At 33.5% G+C, this 18,345-nt stretch overlaps 1 protein-coding gene across 2 annotated transcripts; it reads right to left on the minus strand.

Moving 5' to 3' along the window:
* Positions 1 to 236: 236 nt before the first annotated feature.
* On the minus strand, positions 237 to 8,746 carry LOC123551590 (probable 39S ribosomal protein L23, mitochondrial). 2 transcript variants are annotated; one of them, XM_053541065.1, is made up of 3 exons: positions 8,600 to 8,746; positions 5,930 to 6,001; positions 237 to 2,993 (listed from the first exon to the last, which is right to left on the minus strand). In XM_053541065.1, exons 1-3 carry the CDS (start codon positions 8,706 to 8,708, stop codon positions 2,794 to 2,796), a joined length of 381 nt encoding a protein of 126 aa, XP_053397040.1. In that variant the 5' UTR covers positions 8,709 to 8,746; the 3' UTR covers positions 237 to 2,793. The 2 variants fall into 2 exon arrangements, with proteins under 2 accessions (XP_053397040.1, XP_045196571.2); XM_045340636.2 differs by having other exon boundaries at positions 237 to 2,994; positions 5,934 to 6,001; positions 8,600 to 8,745.
* Between the last annotated feature and the right edge of the window lie 9,599 nt (positions 8,747 to 18,345).

Consider the following 18,345-nt stretch of genomic DNA (forward strand, 5'->3'; position numbering starts at 1 on the left):
CTGTTCAGGCTGATCATGATCTGCACTGTTCGCTATTCAGTTAGTAAATTTTCAGTGAACACCCCTTCAAATAATAAATGGAATTGCCCAAATTGAATGATGGACCATTCCATTTTAGAAATTTAGCAGGGTAAAGGTTAAACATGCTAAATAAAAGAATATGTCCATGCATACACAAACTGACAAAAAGATTATTCTTAAGCTTCAGCCATTTCATTTCAGCAGGAACAATGTCAAAATGTTTTCAAGTTTATTTTTGCAAGCATTTTGGAATCTCCAGTCACAAGAACACTGTTGAGCATGAATTTCAGGCAATGAAGTCAACATAACTAGCTGTCAAAATGTTGATATCATTTCACAGTAGGTTCATGATGTAAAACATTATCACTGAAAAAAAATGTTTGAATATAGAAGAGAAATAGGTATATGATCACTTAAACAAAACATTATCCCATTACACAGAATAATAACAAATGACTTTATTCAGCAAGAAATCACAGGATCATGTATTTTCTTCAATCATTATGTAAACAATATTACATGTACATGTAATGCTGTGCTCTAATTGTAATCTTTACACAGAGCAGTACAAAGTGTAAATAACACAAATAATTTTCTTAAACAAGGAGCTGCGTTCAATAAACGCTTGATGTCCCCGGTGGCATCCTTGTCGATAGATTTTGCACCAAAGTCCAAAACGAGGTCAAAGTCAAGGTCAAACTGAGGTCAGGTGATGTTTGAAGATGAGGAATGGTCACAGTTTACATCTGTATTAGTATCAATTCATTCTTGTCAAGGGTTTTGATGCTAGACGAAACGGTCCCATTTGGTTAACCAAGAGATGGCCAATATAAAGCAACCTAAGTCCAAATGATATCAAGGTCAAACTGAGGTCAGATGGTGTCTGAAGATGAGAAATGGTCACAGGTTACATCTGCATTAGTATCAAGTCATTCTAGTAAGGGGTACTGATGCTAGACGGTCCCATTTGGTTAACCTCGTACGCACAGACGGACAAACAGACGAACGGACAGGACGATCACTATATGCCTCCCACATCAGTAGATGCCAGGGGCATACAAAAATATAGCTTTAAACTCAAATAAAACACATTTTTCAACTTTTGTCATGTTTAAATAAATTCTTGCAAAATTAGGACACAATTCATGAAACTCCCCTATTAAGGATTTAGGTCACTTGTGTTTTTGATGACCATTTTATTCAAAACTTGCCTCTGTGTTGCAATCAAAGTATTCAGTATATCTCTTTGATAATAACTTGCTGAAAGACGAAGATTTACACATAGTGGTTAAACATTATCATGCTGGACACAGTTGATTCTACCTTTGCGACCAGTGTAGATCATGATCAGCCTGCACATCTGTGCAGTCTGATCAAGGCCTGCAATGTTCGCCATACAGTCAGTATATTTTTGGTAATCACCCCTTTAAACATTCACTGTACGAATTGAAAAATGGACAAGTTCATTATATAAAGTTAGCACAGTAAGGGTTAATAGAAGTTCTTGAGTCTGCCAAAATTATTATCCTTATTTCTGGGAAAATACGAGGCACCACTGAATGAAGACTAGACACTGAAATGTAGATCAACAAGAGATGTTTGTAAAACATGTATATCCCAATGATGGGTTGTCCAATTTTCAACCCTGTTATCACTATGACCTTGACTTTTGACCTACTTACCCCAAAACGACATGGGTCATCTACTTTATAAGCCCAATAATGCTACCAAGTGTGAATGTTCTTGGTAAAGTGGTTCTCAAGTTATTGAGCTGAAACCATTCGCTCTACCGTCAATCAGATTGATGCAACCAACATGTGCAAAATAATATATCTTCTTGGATGGGTGGCATAAATATTAAAATCCTTCTGATTATTACAGAAATATCATTTATATCATTAACAGATATAATAATATAAATATGTAATGTCTTCCTTGGGGGGACGGGCATGCACACTTTTCATGACTTCCCTAACCAAACTGCTAAAAAAATTAATGTATTATTAATTCTATGACTAGACCCGGTGACAATGATAAATCCATGTACAGATACTAGTACTACCTGGAAAATTGCCATGAGAAAAATTTTAACGATTTTACTTGAATATAACATGATCTATCAAATATGTTTCTTGATTCCAACATGTTGTAAGCTTTCTTCATTCCACATGTTGTAAGTTTTCTTGATTCCACATGTTGTAAGTTATCATATTTAATAACAAGACTTTGTCACAAAAAATGAGTTCTTTTCTGTTTACCTTTGCTTAACAGTTTACAATTTTTCAAATACAAGTATCTATTTTATAAACGAAATACTTATTTATCATTCATGTAACAATTAAATTCCATTTACTAGTATTCTCATATAGACATGTGTTTGTTTTTTAGTTTTTATCATGCAATAGCCAACTTTTCAAAATTTCTCTTACAATTGCTCTTTCTGTCATTCAATAAGTAATTTAGAGTTGTCTCCCTTCTTACAGACTCTTCTGTTCTAAGTTACAAAAATTAAACAGTGGTATCACACTAATGGTCAGTCAAATACATAAACAAAAATTTCTGTTCTGCAGCATGTGCTTTTGTCATTTCATTATATCCTTTAATCGTGTTTCACATTTTTTAAACCACATTCTTACGCCATCATTCAGATGTGGATGTCTGAAAAGACAAGACTTTCAGACTGGTCATTATCATCCCTGTCAATACACTGCAGAAACATTTCGAATGATCCTGTTCCATCTGTAATTCCTTTAAAACACACCATTAAATTTCTCAGTCTTTTTTCAGTTTCAAATTCTTGAACTCGGGCTTCCTTCTACCAGAAAACCAAAATGGTATCCCAACGGAAGAAGTGTTTTCTGATATTACTTTTCCTTGTTCCTTCTCATAAGCTTCATAGTTAAGAGTGTTCTCCGTCATCTCTGTTTTGCCACCCTCTCCAAAGAAATCGGGGTATTCAAACTTGTCTTTTTTCTGAAAAAAAATAACGAAAAAAAACTTATTATACTGTGAAATCATTAATTTTCTTGAAGGATTAATTTTTGTGATTTCGCGGTTGAGGCAGTCCACGAAATTTAATCCCAACAAACAAGAAAATGCCTATCCAATGATTCATTTTATGTTCAAAAATTGAAAACCACGAATTCAGATTCCCATAAATTGCTGTTTTCGACCAAAACCACAAAATTCATGCCCACGAAATTAAATGATTCCACAGTACAAACACAATCATCAGAATTCGGTTATTTTTGGTAGTTCTGCATGTTTGAAACAAATACTGCTCTACAATATAGATTTGAGCCATGCCATGAGAAAACCTATATAGAGGGTTTGTGACCAGCATGGATCCAGACCAACCTGCGCAGCCGCCGGTCTGGTCAGGATCCATGTTGTTCACTAACAGTTTCTCTAATTACAATAGGCTTTGAAAGTGAACAGCATGGATCCTGACCAGACTGCGCGGATGCGCAAGCTGGTCTGGATCCATGCTGGTCGCAAACCCACTATGTCGGTTTTCTCATAGCACGGCTCATTTTATTAAACATTTTTCAAAGCATCTTTGTATCTCAAAGAAATTCAGCCAATATTATAGATATGACTGTGTGCTAAATTGATCATTAGGTCTGAAGATATTGGTCCTCCAATCAGTTTTCAACAAGAGCTTTTATGGTAAAATCACACATTTTTGTGTATAAAAGAAGTTCCACAAAGTAGAACTAGAGGATGCTTTTGCAAAAAAGTGCAAGTCTTCCCCATTGCATGGTCGTATAGGCAAGAAGTCAATAGGGGGACAAGCAACAGTCAAAGAAGAGACACTGACGGTTGGCTGCAATAAGAATCACTACTTGGCATGTCCAGTCATTCCACTAAGTTTCAACATTACGGGCCTAGTGGTTCTAGAGTTATTGTTCAGGATCCTGTGACCTTTACCTTTGATCAAGTGCTCCCAAAATCAATAGAGATCATCTACTCTGCATGTCCAATCATCCTATTAAGTTTCAACATTCTGGGTCAAGTGGTTCTCAAGTTACTGTCCAGAAATGATTTAAATGACCAGGCACCTGTGACCATCGCCTTCAATAGAGTGACCCAAAAATAAATGGGGGTCATCTACTCTGCATGTTTAATCATCTTATGAAGTTTCAACATTCTGGGTTCAGCGGTTTTCAAGTAATTGATCGGAAATGGTTTTCCATGTTCAGGCCCCAGTGACCTTGAACTTTAACAGAGTGACCCCAAAATTGAAAGGTGTCATCTGCACTGCATGACCAATCATCCTATAAGTTTAAACATTCTGGGTCAAGTGGTTCTGAAGTTACTGACACTCTTCACATCAGTTGGAGTAATGTTTTTCCTTTTTTAGCTCACCTGAGCAAGAAGTGCTCAAGGTGAGCTTCTGTGATCGCCCTGTGTCCGTCGTCCGTCCGTCTGTCAGTCGTCCGTCCGTCGTTGTCAACAATTTGACTGTTAACACTCTAGAGGTCACAGTTTTGGCCCAATCTTAATGGAACTTGGTCAGAATGTTACCCTCAATAAAATCTTGGAAGAGATCGATATTGTGTCATCTGGGGTCAAAAACTAGGTCACCAGGTCAAATCAAAGGAAAAGCTTGTTAACACTCTAGAGGTCACAATTTTGGCCCAATCTTAATGAAACTTGGTCAGAATGTTACCCTCGATAAAATCTTGGATGAGTTCGATATTGGGTCATCTTGGGTCAAAAACTAGGTCACCAGGTCAAATAAAAGGAAAAGCATGTTAACACTGTAGAGGCCATATTTATGACTGTATCTTCATGAAACTTGGTCAGAATGTTAATCTTGATGATCTCAAAGTCCAGTTTGAATCTAGGTCATGTGGGGTCAAAAACTAGGTCACCGGGTCAAATCAAAGGAAAAGCTAGTTAACACTCTAGAGGCCACATTTCTGACTGTATCTTCATGAACTTAGAATGTTAATCTGGATGATCTTTAGGTCAAGTTAAAATCTGGGTCGTGTGGGGTCAAAAACTAGGTCACTGGGTCAAATCAAAGGAAAAGTTAGTTAACACTTCAGAGGCCGCATTTATGACCATATCTTAATGAAACTTATCTTGATGATCTTTAGGTCAATAGGTCAGGTAAGCGATAAAGGGCCTTCATGGCTCTCTTCTTTATGTTTTTATTTTGAATATTTTACATCAAAACCTATCTACAGTTAAAATCAACAGTACGGGACTAACCCACACATTTTCGGTGAAAAACAATTTGTCTCAAAAATCCATAAAAACTGAGTACCGGTACTTTGGAAATGACTTGTGGTACAAACTGACAAAATTTTTGCAAAATATTCTTATAAATAACCAAAAGCATTGTGCAGAAAATAGTGAACTGTTGCAATGCTTTAGAAATAATGCAAAAATTTGATATTCTTTTAGCATTAAATTTATACCAATAACTGACTTTTATTTTTACCTACTTTTACCAGTTTTCAGTTTTTATATATAAATTCTATGCAAAACTTGAGAACTTTAGAACTTGCCAAAGATTTCATAAAATAGGGTTATTATAACAGTATCTTGATCTGCAATGTGGTATTTGGCCTCAATTCTATAAATAGGGCACATAAAAACTTCACTCAGTTCTGTTTTAACATTGATAAACATTGACGTTCGATAACAAAACAACAAACAAAAAGGTGGAGGTATATAATAAAAGTGTCATTATAACAGTTACTGTAGCTAGAACTGGGATTTTGTTGATTTTGCAAGATCTGATCACACTAGGCGCAATTTGTTTTAGGCTCTCATTGACTTTGCAAGGTGTGATCACACTCGGCGCTTGCGTGCCTCGTGATATCCGATCTGGCAAAATCCAGTCAAGCCAAATCCAGCATTCCAGATGGATTACTATTATAATAATCCTTTCTTATTACCAGTTGAACATAGGCATATTTTTCCTCTTCTCTCCATATAGTCTCTCTGCCCTCAGTAATTTTTCCTTCTGAAATTGTAGAAAATTCCTGTCTTTGTAAAAATTTTATATAAAGACATGCGTGCAGGTTATTAGTCACAAAATCTACTAGAACCAAAATAAACAAGAATATTCTACGGAAAATGTTAACTGACATTTAAAAGATTCTAAGACAAGTTCACTTTTCACGATGTTACCCTAATGATCTTTTTATTACATATTTCTTTACAAATAACAGATGATATACATAAAATTCTTTAGTATAACAAGAGGGGCATGATGGCCTATATAGCTGACCAGCTGATCTGGCCTACTCTGGCCTAATTTTTGAAACCACACAACCCATTTTCAAACTTGACCTAGAGATCATAAAGACGAACATTCTTACCAAGTTTCATGAAGATAGGGTCATAAATATGGCCTCCATTGTGATAACAAGCTTTTATTTATTTGAGCAGGAGACCTAGTTTATGACTCAGTCTTAAACCTGGCCTAGGAATCATGAAGATAAGCATTCTTTCCAAGTTTCATGAAGATAGGGTCATAAATGTGGCCTCAAGTGTGTTAACAAGCTTTTCCTTTGATTTGACCATGTGACCCAGTTTTTGACCCCATATGACCCAGTTTTTAATTTAAAATAGGAATCATAAAGATAAACATTCTGACTAAGTTTCATGAAGATAGAGTCATAAATGCGGCCTATAGAGTATTAACAAGCTTTTCCTGATTTGATCTGGTGACCTAGTTTTTGACCCCATATGACCCAGTTCTTAACATGGTATAGGAACCATCAAGATAAACATTCTGTGCAAGTTTGTATCAAATCAAAGCATAAATGAAACCTCTATATGGCTGAAAGGGCCAAAATAGAAAACTCTAGAACCCACGACGGAATCTAGCCGGTTTTCGAAAGAAACTGAGATCTTATTGTGACTTAAGTTGTGTGTAAGTGTGGTTAAAATCAAATCTAAAATGTCACTTCTATCGTATTCACAAGGTAAAAATTAACAAATTTTGACCCTTTCAGAGGTCAATTAGGGGCCGAAACTCCAGAACCTATGATTGGATCTGACAGATTTATAATTGGATCCAAGATATCTCTGGAATCCATGATGGGATCTGGCCAGTTTGCAAAAGGAACCAATACATTATGCCAATAGAACTTGTGTGCAAGTTTTATTAAAATCGGTCGCAAAATGTGGTCTCTATCTTTTTACTAGCAAATTTTGGCTCTTTCTGGCCAGTTTTCGAAAGGAACCGAGATATTATGCCAATACAAGTTGTGTGTAAGTTTGATAAAAATCAGTTGCAAAATGTGGTCTCTCTTGTGTTCCCAAGAAATTGTTCAAAAGAACGGACGAACAGACGACAGAGAAAGGGCAATCACAAAAGCTCACCTTGTCACTATGTGACAGGTGAGCTAAAAATTGTTTTAAAATTGGGCTACTGTTTCTGATAAGAACATTTTTAAAGTTTCCAATATATACATATCGTGAAAAGTGACTATGCCCTCCGACGAATTTTGACGAATTAGAATAATCTGAACACTTTCTGTAGAAGATCACACAAGTGTAGTTTGTGTAAAATTATTTTAAAATCGGACCAGAAGTTTCAACAAGAAATTTTATACTATATACAAACCGGGAAAAGTGACCATGCCCTCTGGCGGCCATGTTTTTTGACAAATCAAAATAATTTAAATACTCTTGGTAGTAGGTCACAAAAGGACCATTTGAATCATTTCAGTGGTTTAAGAGGAGCTGTCGTTTGAAAATTTTATATTTCTAGCTCTGGCGGCCCCTATTAATTTTGCAACCAAGCGAAACTGTTTCAACAACTTTGACAGGACAGCATCCAAGGAAAATCCAGGCCAAGTTTCATCAAAATCCATTCAGTTATATTGGAGGAGATGTTGTTTAAAGAAACTATTGACGACAGACGGATGCATGACAGTAATGGACATAGCATGATCACAATACCTCACCATGAGCACTTCGTGCTCCAGTGAGCTAAAAATTCTATTGAAAGAATAAGATTGAAACCAAACTGAAGTTTTTGATACCAGATGACCCATTTTCGAACTCGGCCTCGATTTCATCAAGGTTATCATTCTGACAAAATTTCATGAAGATCAGTTGAAAAATACAGCCTCTATCACATACAAAAGCTAAATGTTGACAAACGACAGACAGACAGACAGACAGACACCGGACATCGAGCGATCACAATAACTCCCCTGATAATTGCTCAGGTGAGCTCACAAGAGCTGTCCGTAAGACAGCCAATGCTTGACTATTCGAATTATTGTCCCAGAAGAAGGAAAATATTACCCTAAATGTTAAAATATCTATAGAGTTCCAATCCAGTATCTGCATTAGTTTCCAAGATATAAAATTGCATGCAAATCTTTAACCGGAAGTTTTAAGTTCAAAAGGGGACATAATTTGACCAAAATGCAAGTCAGAGTTATGGGACTTGATGCAATCAACTAGTTTATAATCCCAAAGGCACATGTGAAGTTTCAATTTAATATTGAATATCGAACAGTCGAGCTAATACATGTACGTAAAGATTTTGTAATAAATGACAATATACAAAGCAGTGTACTGTCACAGAACTGTAACTTACTATGAAATGTATTTGCCTTGATATCTTTTGTTCTCAACTCTGTCCTCACACTAAGAACTGGCACTTTGTATATTTTTTCTAAATACTGTTTTATATCCAATTTATTCATTCTGAAAGAGAACAGATCAAAAAATAGAAATAAACTGAATAATTAAAGGTGTAACACAAATTTTTCGAACTTGAACATGCATATAGAGTTTAAAGAAAGTTTGCTACTCTTTAACAACTGTTTAGTTTTACCCAGATACAGTCAAACCTGTCTATAAAGACCACCCTTGGGAGAGCCAAAATGTGGGCTCTATTTGGGGGGTTTTGGGCTTTTTCCAGGAAAATCCTTTTTTAGATAATAACAAAAATTCCATACTGTCAATATAACAAAATTCATACTGTCAATAAAAACAAAATTTCATACTTTCAATATAAAAAAAATTTTTAAAAGTACTGTTTTTTTAAAACCCAAATTCCAACTGCCAATGTAAAAAAATTTTCATTTTTGGGGTTTAATATAAACAAAATTTCCCAAGTGATTTATATAAAAAACCCCTGATATCAATATAACCAAATTCCAAAACTGTAAATTTTTAAACAAAATTTCAAAATTTGTCAATAAAAAAAACTTCCATACGGGCAAAAAATTTTAACCCCCTACTGCAGCTCGTTTTACAGAACCAAGTTAAAAGAAAAGGCCGTACTTGTACGTGCGGTTTGGAATGAAATTTTTGATAAGTACCATTAATGCGTAAGTAGAAACAAAAACAAACGCATTTTTGAAATTTTTGGGTACTTTAGGGGGCCCGGGTACCCCGTGTACCCGGCCCCTTTAAAAAAACCCCCACTAATAATTAAAAAATGGATGGGTTACCTTTTTGAAATCATGCACGTTGATTTTTGAAACGCGATTTTCCTTTTTCTTTAATTTTTCAAACTGGCCTTGGGTTTTTTTTAAATCTCTATCTTTTGGGAAATAGTCATTTTTTTCCCCCGTCCCGGGGAAAATTTTTTCCCTCAACTATACCCATAAAATTTTACTTCTTGCAAACGTTGGGAAAATTTAGTTCACTTTAAATTACTCAATTTTTTTACGTATTCTTTTAAGATTAATATATTTGGGGCTTTAAAAAAACTCTCTGAAGATAAAAAATTTCAAATTTTAAAAAAGATAAATTTTTTTGAAAATTTTTTCAAACCAAAAGGTTTTTTTGACAAATTTGAAAATTTTAAATTTCAATTTAAATCATTCATAAACCCTTTGGGAAATTTTCCCACATTAAACACCCAAAATGGCGAAATTTTAAAAATGCAAAAAGTGTGACATAAAAATGCGAACAAAAACATAATTTGAAATGAAAAATCAAACCCGGGCTAAATAGTTGTTTTTAAAGGCCCAAAATTGTCACTTTTTTTTCGAAAAAAAAAAAAAAAGGAAAAAATAAAGTTGTAAAAAATTTATTAAATTTAATGGAAAAATATGCATAATTTTTTTTTAAAATTTTTTGGGGTTTTAAGAAAGTTTTTTTTTTGGGAGGAAAGATCTTTCCCATCTGAAACCTTTGGGTTTTTAAAAAACCCCACATTTGTGTCTAATTAATATCAAATTTTATTTTTCTTTTGTCCATTTCTTGTTGTTTGTTTGAAAAACCAAAAAATTTTTTTATCTAATTGAAAAATGTCCGGAGTCATAATTCACCATTAAGGGCAAAACCCCGTTTTTTTAAATTTGGCCCTACACTTCCGATTCACGCTTTTTTTCCCTTTAAGAAAAAATCAACAAAATAATGTAAATATGTTCAATTATTAATTAAATTAAAAATCAAAGACAGCGCCTCGGAAAACGGCAAGGGTATTAGGCACACACTTATTCTAAAATTATAAATTGTCTTGCCCTTTTTAAAAAATTTTAAGCGTTTGAGTCATATAGATCTATATTTTTAAAAATGTTTAAATTCAAATAATAGTAATCCATATTTTTTTTAAATTCTTGTCTACTTAAATCCCTTACCCAAAAACCAAACCTTGATTCCTTTCTTCCGCAGAATTTAAGGGCTTCATTGAACTCACCTCATCCGCGAACTTTAGTTTTCCGGGGGGTTTCCCATTTTTTAAACCTAAAGAAATAGAGTTATATCCCTTTAGATATTTGAAATAAGTAAAATTTTCAATTTTTAGTTCCCCAGCCCCTATTAAAAGTTAAAGTTCTTTTTTTTGCATCTTCTTCCAAGGGCGAAAGGGAAACGCTCGGGTCGACCTCTCCCAATTTTCCCCCCCTGGCCCCTTTAGGCTACATTTTGGAACAATCTTGGGGTTTTTCCCCGTGGAATAATTTCGACTCCTGGATATTGCGGGCCGCCACATGGCCACAGGACATTGGGAATTTTTTCCCCACAGAAACCGCCCCCCAAAGAAACCCTTTTCACACCTGGGGGGGAGTGGGGGCCAGCAGATCAATTTCCCTTTTTGCTCACGAAAAAAAGTGACGAGAGGGCTTTTGGGTTTCAAACCCCGGGGACCCCCCCCGATTCCGAGCAAACCCCTCCCCCCAATGACCCGGATCATTTCTTTTTTAAAACCCATATAAAAAAACCCGATATTTTTAAAATTACCAAAAAATGTTCAACATCATTTTTGAATTAAAAACTGCAAACGAGAGAATCTAAACCCAAAAAAGGCCCTAAGTTAAACCCCCTTTTATAGGTCTTGGGTTTTCCCAATGAAAATACTAAATTAAAAATTTAAAAAATTTTCAAAAGTTTTTAATTTAATTTTCAAAAAAAATGCAGTAGCAGACTAAAAAGCATTCTAATTTCGAATTTAAACCCTCGGGGGTGGTTTTTTCCGCAAAATTGGGTTTTTGGGGGTTTTGGCCCAAAACACAAGTTAAAAATGCTTACTAATATGCTTTTTCCCCCTCCCGAAGTTTTTAAAAACTCTAAAAAAATTACATCCGTAAAATGATTTTTTTTCTAAAATTTTTACTTACATGGGGCCAGCCTGTTTTTTCCCACAAAATTTTTTAATTTAAAAATCCCAAAAATTAAAACAAAGGGGAAAGTTTTTTTTTTGCTTGATGAGAAAACTTATCTTTCTCCCATTTCTAAATTAATATAAGTAAACCCATTTTTAAAACATTTTTCCTTCAAAATTGATAACAAAATTTTATAAAAAATCCAAAAAGGATTTAAAAAATTTGACTATTAAAAAAACACCCTTTTTCATGGGTATGCTGCACACACCCTTTGGGGGCCGATAACATAATTATGTTTTTTTTGTAATCACATAGGGTCGCCTATCACCAAAGGACCACGCCCTTGGGACTTGCTGATGATTTTTGAAAAAACAAATAAAATTAAAAACCCTGAAATATTTAAAGTTTTTTTTAAAATACAAATTTATAAAAAAAAATTTTAAAACGGACACGTTATCGAATTAAAATTTATAACAGTTCGGGAAAAATACCCTTTTTTCTAAAAATTTGACCGAAAAACCAAAATACAATTACTTATTTTGGAATGATATTTTTTGGGTTTCCTTCAATATTTAAAATCCCTTTTTGTATTCTCCATCGTTAAAAGGAAGGGCCAAAAAGTTTTTACTCGGGGTTTTGTGACATGTTTTAAAACACAAAAAGACAATATATTCTCCTCTCACAATGTGAGGAAATCAAGAGCAAAAGAATGAAATAAATCTTTTTTTTATACCCTAAAAAAAAAGGAAAAGGAAAAGGAAAAAATTTCATTTCGTTTTTAATAAAAAAACATTGTATAAAAAACACTGAAAATTTTAAAAAAAACCAAATTTACGGCTTTTTTAAATCAAACCCCTTATCACTTGTTTTTTTTGTCTTCAAAGTATAAGTATATTTTAGAATTTACCCAAAGAAATAACTATGTTACAAAATACAATATTAAATTATAAAAACATCAAAAGGGCTTTTTCTAATATTAAAATGCTGATTTTTTATAAATAATATGTAATATTTTTGTCAAAACTTTTGTAAAATTTTCAAAATTTAGCAAAATGATCCACAATTATTTTGGGGATCGAAACCAAACCGATGTTTGGGTTTTTTTGCCTTTTATTTCTAAATCCCAAACACAAACCCCCGCTTTCCCCAAAGGGGAAAAAAACAACATCTACGAGGGGAAATTTAAAATGCAAAAAGGGGCCAACTCCATACATTTTATAAAAAATTTATTTTTATCCAAAATTTTAATGATGCATTGTTAAAACATGCCAGTCTAGGGTTTGGTTTATTTTAGAAACTGGGGCAAAAATAATGGGTTCTGGAACAGGGATGGTGTGTTGGTGAAATTTGTTATTAAATCGCCCCAAAACTCCTTTAAAATCGCCTTGTCCAAAATTCAACAGCCTAACCCTTTGTTTTTTCCTTTTTTTTAATGGGAAAAACCTTTTCAAATTATCCACGGCCCCTAAAATTGGACCCGCCCCGAGGACTTTTTAAATTTTCCTTATATCCATACCGAATGTAGCAAAAACTTTATAAAAAAAGCCATCTAGAACCAAAAAGGGCCCAAAAGGCTTTGATTTTTGTAACTTTTTAAACATTCTTAATTTCTTTTAATCTATTTTCCTGCAAAAATATAATTTTTTGGAATTTTTTTTTTTTTTTTTTCCTTTGGAACTTTTTTTTGGCCTCATGTTTTAATAATTTTAAAATACCGAATGTTCTTGTTGTATGTGATCCTCAGTTAAATAAAACCCTTTGTATGACCGGCTAAACAAAAAAGGGTTTAGCGAAAATTTTGGACCTATTTTTTGGAAATAAGGAAACAAATTGGCAGAAATATTAAAATAAACATGCCCAATGTTAAAAATTGATATTTTACCCTTTTTTTTTGGGGAGCTTTAAATTTAAAAATAACTGTTATGACAAAACCCGGGCTTAAAATAAAATTTTAATTGTTGCCATAGCAAACCAATTTTTTTTGAAAAAATTTCCTGAAAAGAAACCTAAAAAACGTAGTGAATTTTTTAAAGAATAAAATGTTACTTTTCATTTGGGCAAAAATAAAAACCCTGGGGAAAATCTGACTAAAGTACATCTCCTATTACGAAAACCTTAGGGTCTGACAACAAACTATTGATACTTCTTTCGACGACCCTTCCGCCCCCCAAACCCAAGAGCTAACTTCCCAACTTCTCATGTTTTAAAAAAACCCTTATTTTTTTTGATAATCAAACAATTTTTTTTTGTCGAAAATTCAGATACAGGTTACTCAGTGGGGGTGGGGGCATTTAAAACTTTGTAAGCGAGAGCCCCCGGATCGACCCCTGGTTGACTGCAAGTTTTTTTTAAATCTTTGACATTCGAACAATTGTTTTTTTTGGGTTTAAAAATACAAAAATTTGCGAAATAAAAAAAGCAATATTGGAAATCCAAAAAATACAGAAGACGAAGGGAAAAATGGGTCATTCCAATCTTCATTTAGAAAAATCAATTATTTCCCGGTTCAGATTTTTTTAATTTGGTTTTTCAAAAAATGATTGAAAAAGAAATTTTTTGATGAACACATTAATACCAGAATAACGCATTTTTTTTAAAAAAAAAGAAGAAGAAAAATCACAAGATTAATAAAATTTACAGTGACTTTAAAATACTTTAATGAAAACCCGTTCAAAACGCCCATACATTGTTTGGCTCCTTAAATATTTTAAACCCAACTCATTTTAAAGTGTTGGAGGTAGCTTCATAAAATTTTCCGGATTCTTTTCACAAAAGTAAAACTGCAGAATTAACAATTCTTTTAAATTTCCCCATAATTTACCAAAAACCCTTTTTTTCCCCCATAAGGTACCCTCATGTATGATATTATTATTATTATTTTAAATTTTTGGGTTTTTGTTTTTGTTAATTATTGTTGTTATGGGGGTTTTTTGTTGTTGTTGTTTTTTAAATTTTTTATTTTACAATAAAAATGAAAAAAAAAATTAAATATTGAGTTTTTCCCCACTCACCCCGTTATATATTTTTTATTTTCAAAGATGTATGTATAAGCACTACTTTGATTACAAATCTCTGGTAATTTTTTTCGAAAAACCTGGCGATCAATAGCATAAATTTAAAAAAACGCATAAGGGGAAAACCTTTCAATATAAATTTTCCCAAAATGTTTCCAGATCCTTTATCACCTGTCGACCAGAGTGAAAACCGACATGCCACGTTTTTTTCTAAGCAAAAAAACCGATTTTTGTTTTGCTATTCCTTCTGAACCATGTTTTTTTTAATTTCCCAAAATGAAATGATTTTTGGAAAAAATATTTTTCCTGTAGCGGGAAAAATTAATTTTAATACAATAACCCCTTTGTCCTACTTTCCTAAAAATTTTTCCTTTTTTAAATCCATAGAACCACTTTTTGTAACCATCTTTTTAAAGTGAGTGAAGCGTGCTTTAAATGAAAATTGAAAACACGTTTTGGGCTCGGGAAAAAAGCTCTTTTGAAAATTTGATGAATAAAAAAATTCCATATCCCGTACCGCAAGTAACGGTCAGGTTGAACCTTTAACTTTATTTTAAAAGCGTCCGGAAAATTTTTGCGAAATTTTTCCCCTTTCCCCTATAATTTCGCAAAAAAGGGGAATAAAAAAATCAAAAAGCAATACTTTTTCCCAAGACGCCCTTTTCAATATAATTTGATCCCAAAATTGAAATTCCCCCCCTTTTAAAAAGTGAATTCGTTTGTTAAAAAACCCAGTTTCTGTCTGAAATAAACATTTCCCACCCAATAGCCAAATGCGTTTCCTGGAAATGATATTTTTCCAGACATAATCACTCCACCCTTTCCAAACAAAGTATTTTTTTCCTTTGTGGATAGGGTAAATTTATATTTTCGACAAATTGGAAAAAAGGGTTTTTTGTTGTTGATTCAATTGGGGCCCATTAAACCCGAATACCCCCCTTTCCCCAATGGGGGACCGTTTTGAGAAAACCGGTCCCCCGTCAAGTTTGGGGGGCCCTTCGTTGGGGGGCAAAATTTTCCCTCTTCCACTAAACTATAAGTTTGACTGTACCTAAAGGGGGTTCGAGCACCACAGCCCAAAGACGGAGGGAAAACCTTTTTCAGAACTGATGGGCCTTTTTTCAAAAGGGGCCCAGATCGCTGCTTTTTTCCCGCCTCAAACAGGGACAAACCCCCGATCAAATCAAATCGATGAACTTCTTCGCTCCTTGGTTTTTTTTTCTTTTTTTTTTTGACGGGGTAAAACCTGCAGTCAAAAATTAGGGGGAAATTCGGGGGCGCGGTTTGGTGCGGTGGGAAACCGGGCTTTTTTCCCCTAAAGTTGGGATTTCCCATAAAATTCCGAGCCCTCGGCTGGGGGGATATTTTATTTTTTAAATCTTGGAAAATCGAATCACTACTTTTCGAAGTTTGGGAAATTCCCTCGTTTTCAAATAAAACCAAAAAATTTGGGGCATTTTTTAAAACCCCCTTAAAGTTGTTTCATGAGTTTTTTTTTTTTCAAAAGCAAGCGCCTTTATAAAAACTCTGGGTTCCGCATTTTGGTCAAAAAACAAACCAAATATTTTTGTAAAAACAAATATAAATAGGAGCCCCTAATTAATGACCGAACGCCCACCCTGGCAATGAAAAAAAGATCTTAGGGCAACAAAATTAAATACAAAAAAAAAAGGGCTATCGAAATTGAGGGCCCCTTTCAAAGTTTTTAAAGATTTAAAAGGGAAAGGAAAAAAAAAAAACGACACGCATTTGCTATAATTTTACAAAAGATGTATTTCCCGGGGAAACAAAAAACTAGCCCTTTTCCCCTAATTGGGTTTCCCTACCCCACTTAAGGCATTTGTTAAAAAAATTTTGGCCATAACTCTTGAACGGAATGCGATAATCCAATTTTTTTTTTCCCCGGCACAACTGGTATCAGAATAGAAATTCCTGAAATTTTTGAATAAAATTCCCCGCAAATAATAAATAAAAATTTCCCGGGTTAAAAAAAATTGTGTGACAAAGGACAGAAGGACGGACAGAAGGACAAACGGACAAAGTGTTTCCTAAAAAGGGGCCCACCCCAACCTATGGTTGGGGGGAAAAACCCAATATTTTTTTTAAAAAATTTTTAAAATGGGAAACTGAAGTATATTCGTTTATATTTTTAAAACATATTTTTAAGAACTCAGTTTAGTCTTTAAAACCAGCTCGTAATTTGGGGTGGCAAACTATTGCATCTAGAGTGAAAATTTGGGGAAAACCTCGAACAACTCGAACAACTGACCTTTTTTAAACTACACTTTTTTAAAAGGCCAATGCCCACATTTTCTGAAATTTTTGAAAAATTTTAAAAAAATACTTAAAAAAGAAAAATTTGGAACTTCACGGGTCGCTAAACCACAACAAAAAAAAATGTTGCGGGGGCCGGGGTTTATGGTTTCCCTTTAAAGGGAAAATTTAAAAAAATTTTTCCCTTTTCGGATATGTTAAAGACAAGCTTTAAAACCAACATAATACAAACAAAAAGGCCCTCAATAAATTTGTGTCCAATTTTAACCTTTTAATAAAAAATTTTATAAAAAAGGCCAAAGAAAAAACCCGAAATTCCTAACGGGATCTAATTGGCAAAATTGACTTCAAGACGGGTTCGTTCCGGGTGGAACACATTTAATTTCTTTGATTTCAATTTCTTTTTTTTTTTTATTTTGGTGTAAGCCCGGTTTTATTCCCTTTTTGGGCCCAAAATTTTTAGGGCTAAATTTTTTTTAAACCCTGCATATTTTGGCGGGAAAAATTTTTGACACTGGACAAATTTTAATTAAGGTATATCCGGCAAACTTTTGATGTAACATCTACAGAAAATGAAAACACATTTTGAATTTTTTTTTATTATTAAATATGCATAATTTAAAGGGCAATGCAAGCTTTCCCTGCAAAAAAAAATATGCATACAGTACTAGAATTTTTGATTTTCCCTTTGGGTCCTTTTTAAAAATTCCTCGAAGATATTGCTGTGGTCGACGCTATTAATTTTAAAATTTACTTTAAAGTGTTTTTAAAAAAAGTGTCCCGTCATCAACCCAAAAAAATAATATAAATTCCCTTTTTTCATTTGAGAGTTAAAAGGCCATTTAAAACCCCAAACCCCATGAAAATCAAACCAATATTTTTCACAATTTAAATATAAAATAAAAAACATACCTAAAAATCCTTTTATGACCAATTTAATGAACGGGTTTTTAAAAATTTTGGGATCATTTGGCAAATTTAAACCCTAATGAGTTCAATGCCCCCAGCCCGAGTTAATGCTTTTTTTTACAGAAAAAAAAAAATAACATCCCTTGAGATAACCATTTTAACAATTTTTTTTAATCAAACTGAAACAAAAAATTTACATACCACATCCAAACAATTGAAAAAAATTTTCAAAATACAAGTATCAATTTTTGAAAAATCTACGTTTTATTTTTTCCCCCGCCAAAATAATGTTTTAAAAAAAACAATGATTTTTAAATGCAGCAAACTGAACACAAGGGGAAAATTTCGGAATGACCCCAGTTTTTTAAATTTTATTGAATGGGCATTTCAGTCTTTTTTTCAGAATATTTTTTATACAATACATTCCCGATTAAATTTCAGAAAAATTTTACGATTTTCATCATCTACGGCCTTTTTAAAATAAGTTTTGCTATTTTTCCACCTAAATTTAAATGAGCGTAATTTACCGCACATATTTTCGGGGCAAAAAAAATTTTTGGGAAAAGGGTTGATTTAACATCCATTAG

Source organism: Mercenaria mercenaria, chromosome 4 (genome assembly GCF_021730395.1).
Source record: "Mercenaria mercenaria strain notata chromosome 4, MADL_Memer_1, whole genome shotgun sequence".
Taxonomy (NCBI): domain Eukaryota; kingdom Metazoa; phylum Mollusca; class Bivalvia; order Venerida; family Veneridae; genus Mercenaria; species Mercenaria mercenaria.